The sequence below is a fragment of the Brassica napus genome, chromosome C6, assembly GCF_020379485.1.
Source record: "Brassica napus cultivar Da-Ae chromosome C6, Da-Ae, whole genome shotgun sequence".
Classification (NCBI taxonomy): Eukaryota; Viridiplantae; Streptophyta; class Magnoliopsida; order Brassicales; family Brassicaceae; genus Brassica; species Brassica napus.
The window spans coordinates 34,004,739-34,019,044 of NC_063449.1; the positions used below are offsets into that span (position 1 = coordinate 34,004,739).

Consider the following 14,306-nt stretch of genomic DNA (forward strand, 5'->3'; position numbering starts at 1 on the left):
TTTCTTTCACGACTAATGAAGTTTTTACCCCGGTTCACTTAGCTCGTGGATCTCAATCCGACGATGATGTGTTAATTATGAGGTATAAAGACTACTAAGTATGCAATCTAACTATGTAATCACTACGTGATTTTTTCTATGTTTTATCCTTACTCATTCGGTATCGGAAATGATGGTTCAATAGATCACTGATCATTTTGTTTTTCCATTCTAGTTGGAACGTTTTCTAACACCTTCAACCATTGAATCAGCGGTATTCTGACGGACATTCCGACGGAAAATGAAATCTTCGGAATATCCCGAGGAATTTTCGAGGATATTCTGAGGAAACTCAAAATTTGGGTTCCTCGGAATTTCCTCGGAATATACCGACGGAATTCCGAGGAAATATCAATTCGTCGAAATATTCTTATGGAATACCGAGGAAAAATGTATTCATCGGAAAAAACCGATGAATTCCGAGGAAATATTATAGCCGTTAGAGAGCCGTTGGGGGATTTTAAAAATTATGAGGAAATTCCGACGAACTAGCCGTTGGCGTCGGAATTCGGCGTCGGAATTCCGTCGGAATTTCCTCGGTCTGTCGGCAGCATTTCAACTATAAATACAAGCACCCCTCTTCCTCTTCATTCACTCCATATCTTCATCCTCCCTCTTACTCTCTTTACACACGAAATTGATTCATAAAAAACATATATTCTTCAAATTATTTTCGTTCTTGGATCGATCGACCTCATTTGGATCCGAACACGAGATTGCTTACGGAAGAATACCAACGAGGTATAACCGAATTCATGGGGTTAGTTCACCGACAACCGGAAGCAAAAACAGGTATGTTAAGATGTCCTTGCTCTAATTGTAAAAATAGAAAGGTTATTAAAGAGTGGGATGTTTGGACTCATCTATATTTGAGTGGGTTTACACGAAGTTATAAAATTTGGTATCATCATGGGGAAACTGATTATGAACATGGTAGTACTAGCGAACCTCAGCCAGCGGTTAGATTAGAAGAACCAATTAGAACGGATGTAGATTATGGTGTAGGTACTTAGCAGATGGTAAATGATCATTTTAGAGGGGAAGATTTATCCAATGCAGAAGCTGAGAGATTTTATGATATGTTGGATGCTTTGAAAGCAACCATTGTACGAAGGTTGCAAAGTTGGTCATTCAGCCTTATCATCTGCTACAAGATTGATGGGCATTAAAACAGATTATAATTTGGCTGAAGACTGTGTGGATGCGATTGCTGATTTTGTAAAGGGTATTCTACCCGAGGATAATGTAGCTCCTGGTTCATACTACGAGGTTCAGAAACTCGTAGCTGGTCTTGGTTTATCGTATCAGGTAATAGATGTATGCAGCGACGACTGCATGATTTATTGGAGGGCGGATGAACAGCGGGTTACATGCAAATTTTGTGGGAAGCCTCGTTATAAAGATACGAGTGGAAGAGTTCCAGTGCCATATAAAAGGATGTGGTATTTGCCTTTAATGGAAAGGTTGCAGAGGTTGTATCTGTCTGAACGCACAGCGCAACCAATGAGATGGCATGCGGAGCACTCAACAGATGGTGAGATCAGACATCCTTCAGATGCAAAAGCGTGGAAGCATTTCCAATCAAAGTATTCCGACTTTGCGTATGAGAGAAGAAATGTCTACCTTAGATTATGTACTGATGGTTTCAGCCCGTTTGGCAAGAGTGGAAGACAGTATTCTCTATGGCCAGTCATTCTTACACCATACAACCTATCCCCAAACTTGTGCTTGCGGCGAGAGTTTTTGTTTCTCTCGATTCTCGTTCCCGGACCAGAGCATCCTAAGAGATTACTTGATGTGTTTCTTCAGCCACTAATGTATGAGTTGCAACAACTATGGGCTCAAGGTGCTGAAACATACGATGTTTCGTGCAAAGAAAACTTTTAAATGCGGGCAGTACTAATGTGGACAATAAGTGATTTTCCAGCATATGGTATGTTATCTGGATGGACAACGCATGGAAGGCTATCATGTCCATATTGTCAAGATAACATTGATGCTTTCCAACTAAAACACGGAAGGAAAACGTGTTGGTTTGACTGTCACAGGAGATTCCTACCACCTGATCATCTATATCGTAGGAGTAGGAATTTGTTTACGAAGAACAAGAGGGTGTTTGACAGTCCACCTCTGAATATTTGTGGGAAAGATTTGAAGACACAACTAAGAGATTTTGGTGCAGAAAGGACGCCAGACGTCGGTGGACATGAGCGTTTTCCGATAGATGCTGTTGGAGACCTACATAACTGGCACAAAAAAGTATTTTCTGGGATCTGCCATACTGGGAGGATCATCTGCTAAGGCATAATTTAGATGTCATGCATATTGAGAAGAACTTTTTTGACAATCTCATGAACACGATCCTTAATGTTCAAGGTAAACAAAGGATAATTTGAAGTCAAGACTGGATTTAGTCGATATATGTGCTCGTTCAGAACTTCATGTTGATGAGAATGGTAGGGCTCCTTTTCCCATATACCGACTTGATGCAGAGGGAAAAGATGCGTTCTTTGATTGGATTTCAAACGATGTGGAATTTCCAGACGGTTACGCATCTAATTTGTGTAACTGTATCGACAGAAAGGAAGGAAAGTTTACTGGCTTGAAAAGCCACGATTGCCATGTAATGATGCAGCGCCTCCTTCCGTTTGCCTTCAAGGAACTATTACCACGAAATGTTCATGAAGCAATTGCAGGGATAAGTGGTTTCTTCCGCGATTTATGCACGAGATCAGTGACTCTTGAAGGTATTGAAAATTTGAAGACTAACATTGCTGTGATTCAGTGCAACCTTGAGAAGATATTTCCTCCCTCATTTTTTGATGTTATGGAGCATCTTGTTATTCACCTGGCAAGAGATTGGAATTTGGTGGTCCTGTACAGTATAGATGGATGTATCTGTATGAGCGGTATATGTTCCATTTGAAGAAGATGGTGAAAAATTTAAGTAGGGTGAAAGGTTCTATAGTCGCACAGATGATCAATGAAGAAAATTCAAACTTTGCCGAGTACTACTTTCCAGCAGAAGTTCAGACCAAAAACAGAAGACCTGCTCGGCATGATGATAGAGGTGAACGGGCAACATATCATGTTACGGTTCCAGACATTTTCACAGACGTTGGACGACTTAGCGGAAAACCAAAGGACCGTCGACTTACTGAGCAGGAGCGCAGTCATTTGCAAACATATTTGCTCACCAACTGCGAAGATGTTCTTCAATATGAGAGGTAAATAAATTAGCTTACAAATTTTTATTTTAACAAGTTGAAATTTAAATCTTAATTAATTACATTATTGTCATCATATGTACAGGATTTTCATGGCAGAAAAGCGGTTCGAATATAGATACGCCACAGAGGACGAACTAGAAGAAATGAAGCAGAGAGAATTTGTTGGATAGATGTTTACTTATGTGAGTGATTTAAACAAATTAAAATATCATTTATCACATATTTATTCTAATTCACATTTATTGATATAACATATATATGTGCTATTAATAGATGTCTGCTGGTTTGGCCAGAAGTGAAACATTTGACGATTGGATACGCGAGATGGTCGTTGGACCAAACTTTGTTGTGAAGTCATATCCGAGATTTTGTACTCGAGGATATGCATTCACAACTCAGAAGAGGAGACGTTCGAGTACGACTTATGATGCTGGCGTTTTTTCTGCATCAGGAGATGATGTATACTACGGACACATACATGAGATTTTGGAAATCAAGTATCTGGGCATGGTTGGATTGCGCTGTACTGTTTCCTATTTTGATTGGCACGACAACACTCTAGATCGAGGTGTGAGAACAGATGCATTTGGTGTTACATCAGTAAATTCGAGGCAAAAGCTGCAATATTATGATCCTTTCATCCTTGCTTCTCAGGCCGATCAGGTAATTAAATGTTAATTATTCAGAATGATTCATCATCATGTGTATTAATTTATAATTTTACTAATAATTTTTTTAATGTTACAGGTTTGTTATATCAAGTACTCGGGTAAGGAACAGAGATGATCCATGGGTTACTGTTACAAAACTCAACCCGAGAGACCGAGTTCAGGGAAGTTCTGAGCTGGAAGACCCACTACAACCAAGCACATCCGGCAACTTAAGTGCAGCAGAAGATTTAGATGGAGTTGGCCTTGTAGTCGATTTAACCGACTTCGGAGAGGAAGCCGTCGTTCACGTAAAGGATGAACAAGTGATTGGAGAATTTCACCAAGATCCAGATTTAGATTCATCTGGTGATGATGACTCGGAAACAGACTAGCATCGACTTTTTTTTTTATAATAGAAATACCGAGGAAATTCCGAGGGAAGATAGGGTTTCCTCGGAATTTCCTTGGAATAGACTAGCATCGACTTTTTTTTTCATAGAAATACCGAGGAAATTCCGAGGGAAGATAGGTTTTCCTCTGAATTTCCTCGGAATAGACCTTGTCGATTTAGGGATTTGATTATAGAGTCTATTTCCTCGGAATTTCCTCGGAAAATTCCGACGGAATTCCGAGGAAGATAAGGGTTTCCTCGGAATTCCCTCGGTATATTCCGAAGAAATTCCGAAGAACTAAGGGTTTTTAACCGAAAACAACGTTTTACGGATTGAATAACACATATATAACCTTCATTAAGTGTCTTAACCAGATTATGAAGTCAAACTTTGGTGTTTTACCCAATAACAAACACTTTTACGATTGCATGAACGAAAACCACACAACATAAGAGAAACACGTATACACTTTAATAAACGGTAAAATGAATACTTACAATTATTTTTGAAATTTTGTTATTTCATGGTTTATGATCATCTATACAAAGAATCCTCAATGGTATGCATTACAATTGTATAAGAAACGAAATACGACAAAAAAATCGATGTTTTGAAACCACAAACCCTTTTTCCTCGGAATTTACTCGGAATATTCCGACGGAATTCCGAGGAAGATAAGGTTTCCTCGGAATTCCCTCGGAATATTCCGAGGAACTAAGGATTTTTCACCGGGTAAACTAAGCCGCCAAATATTTCGCGAAAATTGAATTAATTGTTTCAGAGGAAATTCCTACGGAAATTCCGACGGACATTTTCCGTCGGACGCCTCATATTATTAGGTCAAACCAGATCTTCTTCCCCATTTCTCTCTTCCTCTCTCTCCGCCGAATCCAACTCCGCCCAAGCTCTCTCTCTCTCGCGACTCCTCTCCGGCTCAAGCTCTCTCTCTCTCCCGCGACTCCTCTCCGGCTCAAGCTCTCTCTCTCTCGCGACTCCTATCCGGCTCACACTCGACTCTCTCTCGCGACTCCTCTCCGGCTCACGCTCTCTCTCTCGCGACTTATCATGTATGAACATTTATAGATTAGATTAGATTAGAATATGTTAGATTTGTTAGGTTTTTAAGTAGATTTGATGATTATGGGATGATATTTATAGATTTTTGTTAAGGTGAATGGTAGGATTGTGTAAAATCGAATTTCATTATGGTATTCACTTGATTTGAGATTTTTTTTTAGTTTTTATTAGTTTTTATGAAAACGTTTTTTGTATATTAAACTATTTTTTATTTATTAAAACTATTTTTTGTAATTATTTAACATTTTTAATATTATTAAAACTATTTTTTGGAATTTTCTAAACTATTTTTTATTTATTAAAACTATTTTTTCTAATTATTTAACATTTTTAATATTATTAAAACTATTTTTTGTAATTATTAAACTATTTTTTTATTTATTAAAACTATTTTTTGTAATTATTAAACATTTTTAATATTATTAAAACTATTTTTTGTAATTATTAAACTATTTTTTATTTATTAAAAACTATTTTTTGTAATTATTAAACTATTTTTTATTTATTAAAACTATTGTTTTGTTATTATTAAACTATTTTTTATTTATAAAACTTTTTTTTGAAAAACTATTTATTTATTTGTGATTCAAAACTATTTTTTAAATATGTTTTTTTTATTTATTAAAATTATTAGAACTAATTTTTAAATATGTTTTTTTTTAATTTACAGGTCTAATGATGATGAGACCCGGCCTCGACAGCGTCGTGGTCGTGGTGGTACGGGGAGTCAGTCTCGGGATTCCAGCCACATTCAGGATTCCGCTTCGCCCCACAGCTCCTACCATACATCTCCCTCTCCATTTCCCGCTTCTGCTCATCTCGCTCCCGCTGTTGCACCCGCTCCTGCTCCTCCGGGTCCTCCGGGAGTGATGAGTATTGCGGAGTTGGTTCGACAGCCCGGTCGTGACCATCTTCCCTATCTCACTTCGTATCCACATGGACGGGGTTAAACATGGTAATTAAACGTATTTTTTTCATTAAAATTTGATTCATTATTAATAATTTGTTCTTTTTATTAGGTTCAACCGATCCGGAAACAGGATCAGCGCATGGATCAACCGTATGATGTACTCGGCCCTCGACAAGGGACATCCGACTTTCACTGACTTCCCTGCCGAGAAGCAGCATATGTGGTTTCGTCATTTGCGGTAACTATTCTAATTTTTTACTTATATTTTTAATCTTTAATATAAATTTTCTACTAATTGTGTTTTTTTTTCAGCAAGAATTCAACTGAAATTCTGATGAGATGCTCTTTATCTATCACCACTTCGTCCATAAAGTTATGGACTACTATAGGAATCACGAGTGGAGGAAGAAGTGGGAAATCAACAAGGTTGTTTTGAATTTATTAAACAATTTTTAAGTTTATTAAACTATTTTTTTATTTATTAAACTATTTTCTTTTTTTTTTATTAAAATGTCCCAAAATCGATAAACAACACGGTCTGGACGGAATTGTGTGCGCATTGGAATAAGGAAGAGACGAAAGAAATTTCTTCCACCAACTCTACCAACCGCAGAAGCGACCGTAAAGGGAAGGGCATCTTCAAGTATAACTTGGGTGCTGAATCTATTGCCACTCTGGGGGATCGCATGGTAAGTTCAGCCGCTTTTTCTTCAATTATTTAAGTTTTGAAATTTTATTTTTTGTGCATTTCTTCGAATTTCTAATGTTTGTTTAGTTTATGTTTTTTTCAAGGCGGAAGGAAATGAAGGGGAGCCGGTTGATGATCTCGCCCAAATGAAGAAGGCGTATACCAACAAGAAGACCGGCCAGATTGATGACGGTCTTGTGAGGGAAGTGGTCACCCTGGTCCAAACTCAGGTGCAAGACGAAGTGTCTCAGCTTCAAACCGAGGATGACGATTCGACGGCTTCGACCAACTTGTCCCGGTTTCGAATCAACGAAATCGTTGAATCGGTAAGTTCTTTTTTTAAAGTTCAATTCATTTATTTCTTGATTTTTATTTTATCATCTTTTTATATTATTTAAATTTAGCTATTTTCTATTTCAGTCGGTTCCAAAGAAGAAGAGACGTTTGTTCGGTTTGGGTCGTCGCACCCGGTCGGTTCCTCTTTCTTCTGCACCACCGCCCTTTGTTGATCCAGAAGTACTTATACGGCTCAGTTGAAGGACAAAGATGATCGCATATCTTTGTTGGAGACCCAGATGACGACTCAACAGGCGGGCTATGAGGCACAGAAGATGCTGAACTAGCAAATGATGGAGATGATGCAGAGGATGTACCCGAACGAGGTGTTCCCGAACGTGGATGGCCCGTAGTTTTTTTTTTTTTTCAAAAACTCGGAATGTTTTACTTTTATTTGTACAACTTTGAATATTATCTAATATGTTTTTTTCTATTTTAATTTTAATTTTATATTTTCGAATTTAAATTTCAAAAATTTTTATTTTTAAAAAAAAATTAATTAATTTTGAAATTCCGAGGAAATGAACCCTCGGAAATTTCCGACGAACGCTTCCTCGGAATTTTCCGAGGGAAAACTTCCTCGGAATATACCGACGGACATGTTCCTCGGAATTTTCCGAGGGCTCCGTTCCTCGGAAATTCCCGATGAAAGTTCTGAGGAACATTTCGTCGGAATTTCCGAGAATTAGACCATCGGAAATTTCATCGAAATATCTCGAGGAAGTTCTCCCTCGGTATATTTCGAGGACCTTTCCGACGAACTAATGGTCTTTGGAGTTTCCTCAGAAATTCATTTTCTCGGAATTCAGTCGGAATTTTCCGATAAAAAATGAATTTCCGAAGAGTTATTTCCGAGGACTTGTTTCGTTGGTATGTCATCGGAATAACGTTATTCTGACGACATACTGATGATTTTTTCCTTCAGTATGCGGCTGTTTTCTTGTAGTGTATCCATCAACGTATAACATGGATTAAAATGATATAGCTGCACGTGTACAACATATACATCTAATCTTTTAAAATAATAATTTCTAGCTTGCACAAATTCTTTGACCAGGAAATCTAGATTTTCCCCCCATATAATTGTAAAACTGTGTTAACCTAATTGAAAATCACGAAACACGACAATTAAAATTTGGGTTCCAACAATAATAAAAGTATTTATAGTAGTCGTGATGATTTTACGTAACATGAATCATAAATCACCTGCATTTAAAACATTCAATTTTGAGCTGGAGTACACTGAAGCAGTACCAATATAACCGGCTAATCTACAATTTTGTTAATATACGTTGGCATCTTCCACTTGGAAGTCAATGGAATTTTTTTTTTTGGATTTCAAAAGTGCCCTAATCTAAAAAAAAAATGAGTATGCACATTCTCGGATTGAGATATACTATTGCTTAACCAATCTTTTCTCGGACGCTAAACTCATTATCTTGAAAAAAGGTAACTACAAAGTAAAATATTTATGCAAGTCTGACACAGTTGGTGAAATTGCTCAAAACAACATTTCCACTATTTCTTTTTCAACATTGGTACATTATTATATAATCTCTACCTACAACATATACAATATTTATGAAAAAATTTATGGACAATTTCACAATAAAACTCTTCCCATAACGCTCAGATAGACAAACGGTTTAAATTGTATGACATCTTTGATAGAGATGCTCTCTATGCAGCACACGACCACAATAAATGTACATTCTCCCTCTACAACATACAACTACAGCAAACAGTTTTACCTACGATACTATGAAACTTCAGATAAATTTACATCCTATAATACATGAAATTACATCTTCCAAAAATTAAACCACTGTGTAAAAACCTATAAATCTTGACAGATAAACCATGGTGTTTTCACCACTAAAAATTGATTTAACAAAACATATAGTTGATACAAAAATTTAAACAGTCTAAAGATGATAGTAAATATCAGAGGGTCGAATATTTTTTGTGACTACAAAAATGTCAAATGTCCACTAACTTGTTTTACGAAAGTGAATAGTTTTTTTGAACTTCAAAAAACATATTGTTCATATAATAAAATCAGTAGGACAATTTTAGGAATCAAATGCTCATATACTCTCCCCGGATAAAAAAAATCCCATATGCACTACCTTTTTTAATTTTTTTTATTTATTTTTAATTTGTCAAAAATACCAAAACCCCTAAAACATATATATCTATTTACTAACTCTGCCATTATTATTTTAAACCTAACATTATTCTCTCTATCACAAATCTAAACTTACATCTTTCTCTTCTTCTCTCTATTTTTTTTTTCTCTCAAATTTCTTCATCTTCTTCTTCTTTGAAATCTATGGAAATTTCTTCTGCTTTTTCTATGAATCTTCATTGATTTTTCTTCATCCTACGAAATTTGTTCTTCTTTTTTTCTCCTTCTCAGATCTTTTATTCTTCTTCGAAATTTGTTCCCCTTCTCTTCTCCTCCTCCCCATATATCTTCTTCTTCTTCTTCGAAATATGTTCTTTTTCTCCTTCCCAGGTCCCAAATCTCATTTTCTTCTTCGAAATATGTTCTCCTTTTCAGATATGTTTCTTCTTCACAATATGTTCTCAGTCTCTTCGGTTTTACCTTTTCTCTTCAACTTCTTCTTCTTTTTTGATTATCTGTCAATTTTTTCTTCTTCTTATTGTTGGAATGAAAAACTTTATAAAGATGGAGAAAGTGTTTAAGTGTTTGAAGAGAAAGAACCTTTGTGAAGAATAAAGATTTTATAACTTAGAAGAAGATTTTTATTACTTGTTACAAACTTGAATACTTCTTGGTGATACAAAATGAAAGGGGAGTGGATGTATTTATAGCCTCCAAAATACAAAATATCTTACATATTTTAATCCTAAATCTAGAGAATTCTACCATAATATCTAAGATTTTTTTATTATAATTATCTAGATAATTCTATGAGAATATCTAGATTTTTATTCTAAGGAGGTGGAGGATATTTCTAGAATTTGGGCTAAGTTTTGGATCAACACATGATTAACCCAATAATGTTTGATCCAAATCAAGTTTACTTTTCAACACTCCCTCTTAAACTTGATTTGGTTACTCCGAGTAAACTTCTCATCTTGATGAAGTCTTCTCGCTTGAGTGGCTTGGTGAAGATATCAGCTACTTGATCATTTGTCTTCACATACTCCAATTGCACATCCATCTTGGTAACACATTCTCTTATGTAGTGATAACGAGTATCGATGTGCTTACTCCGATCGTGGAAGACTGGATTCTTTGCCAATGTTATTGCCGACTTGTTATCCACAAAGATCTTCATTGGCTCCTCTTGTGGTAGGTTTAGCTCCTTTAGCAAGTTTCGTAGCCAAATAGCATGGCAAACACATGAAGTAGCTGCCACATACTCCGCTTCACAAGTAGAAAGAGTGACAATTGGTTGCTTCTTTGACATCCATGTGAAAGAGGTTTCTCCAATGAAAAACACGAAGCCACTTGTGCTTTTCCGGTCATCTACATCTCCACCCCAATCGCTATCGCTATATCCAACAAGCTTGTAATCTTTAGAGAAAGAGTAGTACAAGCCAAAGTTGATAGTACCTTTGATATAGCGTAGGATCCTCTTAGCTGCCTTGAAATGAGTTGTTGTTGGATGCTCCATGTATCGACTAACCACTCCAACTGCGTGTAGGATGTCGGGCCTTGTGCACGTTAGATAGCGTAAGCTTCTAACTATACTCTTAAAGAGTGTTGGATCCACACTCTCTCCTTCTTCTTCCTTTGATAACTTGACTCCACATTCCATTGGCGTGCAAACTGGATTTGAGTCATCCATCTTGAACTTCTTAAGCACCTCTGTAGCATAGCCTTCTTGAGTAATGAAGATTCCATTTTCTTCTTGCTTTACTTCAAGTCCAAGGTAGTATGACATCAATCCAATGTCAGTCATCTCGAGCTCCTTTGTCATCTCCATCTTGAAATCTTCAAACATAATCGGATTGTTGCCAGTGAATATCAAGTCATCAACATATAAGCATGCAATCAATATATCATTGTTTTGAGTTTTGATATAAAGTGCATGCTCATATGGACAATTGATGAAGCCTTTCTCCTTGAAGTACTTATCAATCCGAGTGTTCCACGCTCTTGGTGCTTGCTTTAATCCATAAAGCGCCTTCTTTAGCCTTAAGACTTTGTCTTCTTCTCCTTTGACTATGTAGTCTTGTGGTTACTCAATGTAGACTTCTTCCTCAAGGTCTCCATTTAAGAAGGCTGATTTGACATCCATTTGATGTATCCTCCAACTCTTTTGGGCTGCCAATGAAATGATTAGTCTAACCGTTTCTAAGCGAGCAACTGGAGCAAATACCTCATCATAGTCGATCCCGGCTCTTTGACTATAGCCTTTTGCCACCAATCTTGCCTTGTACCTTTCAACTTCTCCTTTAGAGTTCTTCTTTGCCTTGTACACCCACTTCACACCATGTATCATTCTTTTGAATCGACTTGATTTCCTCATCCATTGCACTTCTCCATGACTTCTTTTCTTGGGCTTCTTCAAATTTCATAGGCTCACAATCCGCAAATAGATAAAATAGAGTAAGATTGTCTTGATTTTCGGTTACCTCGTAGATGTCTTGTAGACTTCTAAAACGCGGAGTCCTTTCACTTGAGTTTTCATCTCCTTGAGAACTTGTTGTTGGTGAAGTTGGTGGTGTAGCTGGCTCTTCTCTCGGTTGCTCCACATTCTCTTCTTCAAAGGATGGAAAGAAGTTGTAGTCTTCATTATTTGATCTCCAATCCCATTCTCCTTCTTTGTCAAAGATGACATTCCGACTAATGATTGTCTTATTTGTTTCAGGATTGTAGAGCTTGTAGCCTTTGGAGTTAGCGTCATACCCAATGAAGATATACTTTTCACTTTTATCATCTACTTTGCTCCGCTTCTCGTCTGGAACATGAGCATGAGCAATGCTTCCAAAGACTCTTAGGTGTGAGACTCCAGGCTTCCTTCCGCTCCAAGCTTCTTGTGGTGTCTTTTCTAAAACACTCTTTGTTGGAGAACGGTTTGATATATAAACCGCACAAGCAACTACTTCTGCCCACAACTCCTTTGGTAGCTTCTTACTCTTGAGCATGCTTCTTGTCATCTCAAGTATTGTCCTATTCTTTCTTTCCGCTACTCCATTTTGTTGAGGGGTTCTTGGCACCGTCAACTGTCTTCAGATGCCATTATCTTCACAATACTTCAGAAACTCCTTGGACATGAATTCTCCTCCTTGATCCGATCTCATGGACTTGATCTTAAGACCACTTTCCTTCTCAACATGGGCTTTGAACTTTTTGAAATTTTCAAACACTTCTGATTTTTGTTTCAAAAAGTAAACCCATGTTTTTCTTGAAAAGTCATCAATAAAGAGAAGGAAGTAGTTACTCTTACCAAGTGAACTTGGTTTGATTGGGCCACATACATCTGTATGTATGAGTTCTAGTGGCTTTCTTGCTCTTGTCTCCGACTCCTTTGGAAAACTCATCTTGAATTGCTTTCCAAGTATGCAACCTTCACACACTTGATTTGGATGATTGATGCAGGGCAGTCCTTTCACCATTTCTTTATTGGAAAGTAGCTCTAAGCTTCCAAAGTTGAAATGCCCAAATCGAAGATGCCAAAGCCAAGATTCCTCCTTGTAGCACATCTTAAGACATCGTGCAATGTCATTTTGAATGTTTAGGACAAACATTCTATTGTTTGACATTGGCACCTTTGTGATAAGATTATTTGCTTTATCTCTTAAAGAAAGGCTATTATCTTTTAGTCGAATGTCATAACCTTTCTCTAAGAGTTGTCCTAGGCTCAAGATGTTGGTCTTCATGGTTGGAATATAGTAAACGTTGGAAATAAATTGATGATCTCCATTCTTCAAGCGGATGAGAATATTTCCTTTACCTTTCACCTCCATCTTCGATTCATCTCCCAAAGCCACATTGGTTTTCACCGATTCATCAAGCTCCACAAACATGCTTTTATTTCCACACATGTGGTTGCTTGCACCACTATCAAGGTACCACTTGTGAACCTCATTTGGTTCATCCTTCTTGTACGCCATCAACAGCATATCTTCTTCCTTACGCCGTTCTTCAACATAGTTGGACTTCTCTTCAACTCTATTGTTGTTTGGAGTTTTGCATTCAGAAGCATAATGTCCAAACTTTCCGCAACTATAGCATTTGATGTTTGATTTATCGTACCTTGATTTTGGGTTTCCTCTTCCATGACCTCTTGATGAATTCTCTCCTCTTTGGTTGAAGTTGTCTTCATATGGTCTCCAACCTCGTCCATTTACACCACGACCTCGTCCTCGAAAATGACCACCACCACGTCTCGGATGATTTCGGCCAGCTTCTTCCTTTTGATCAATTCTCATCTTGGGAACTTGCTCCACAATATCTTCTTTCTTCGTCTTCTTCTTTTCTTCATAAGCTTATAGTGATCCAAGAAGTTGCTCCATTGTCATAGTCTCCAAGTCTTTTGTCTCTTCAATCACGGTAACAATGTGTTCGAATTTCGAATCCAATGATCTAAGAACTTTCTCCATGATTCTCACCTCATCTATCTTCTCACCATTTCTTTTTAGGTTATTAGTAACCGTCAAGACTCTTGAGAAGTAATCTGAGATGAGTTCTCCTTCCTTCATTTGTAATGCTTCAAATTCTCCTCTTAGAGTTTGAAGACGTACCTTCTTAACTTGTTCCGCTCCCTTGTAAGATGTCTGAAGCTTCTCTCATGCTTCTTTGGACGTCCTTGCACCAGCAACCTTATCAAATGTATCTTCATCTAATCCTTGATAGATTAGACAGAGAGCCTTCTTGTCCCTCTTCCTTGAATCTCTCAAACCATCCTTTTGAGTTTGAGATAGACCACCATCATTCTCCGGTTCATTGAAGCCTTTCTCGACTATCTCCCACACATCATGTGCTCCTAGGATAGCCATCAGCCT

The 14,306-nt window shown here is 37.3% G+C and overlaps 1 protein-coding gene across 1 annotated transcript; it reads right to left on the minus strand.

Moving 5' to 3' along the window:
- Positions 1–12,530: 12,530 nt before the first annotated feature.
- LOC125588496 lies at positions 12,531–13,733 on the minus strand. The gene is made up of 2 exons (XM_048759864.1): positions 12,879–13,733; positions 12,531–12,647 (listed from the first exon to the last, which is right to left on the minus strand). The coding sequence occupies exons 1-2, from the start codon at positions 13,731–13,733 to the stop codon at positions 12,531–12,533; spliced, it is 972 nt and encodes a 323-aa protein (XP_048615821.1).
- Between the last annotated feature and the right edge of the window lie 573 nt (positions 13,734–14,306).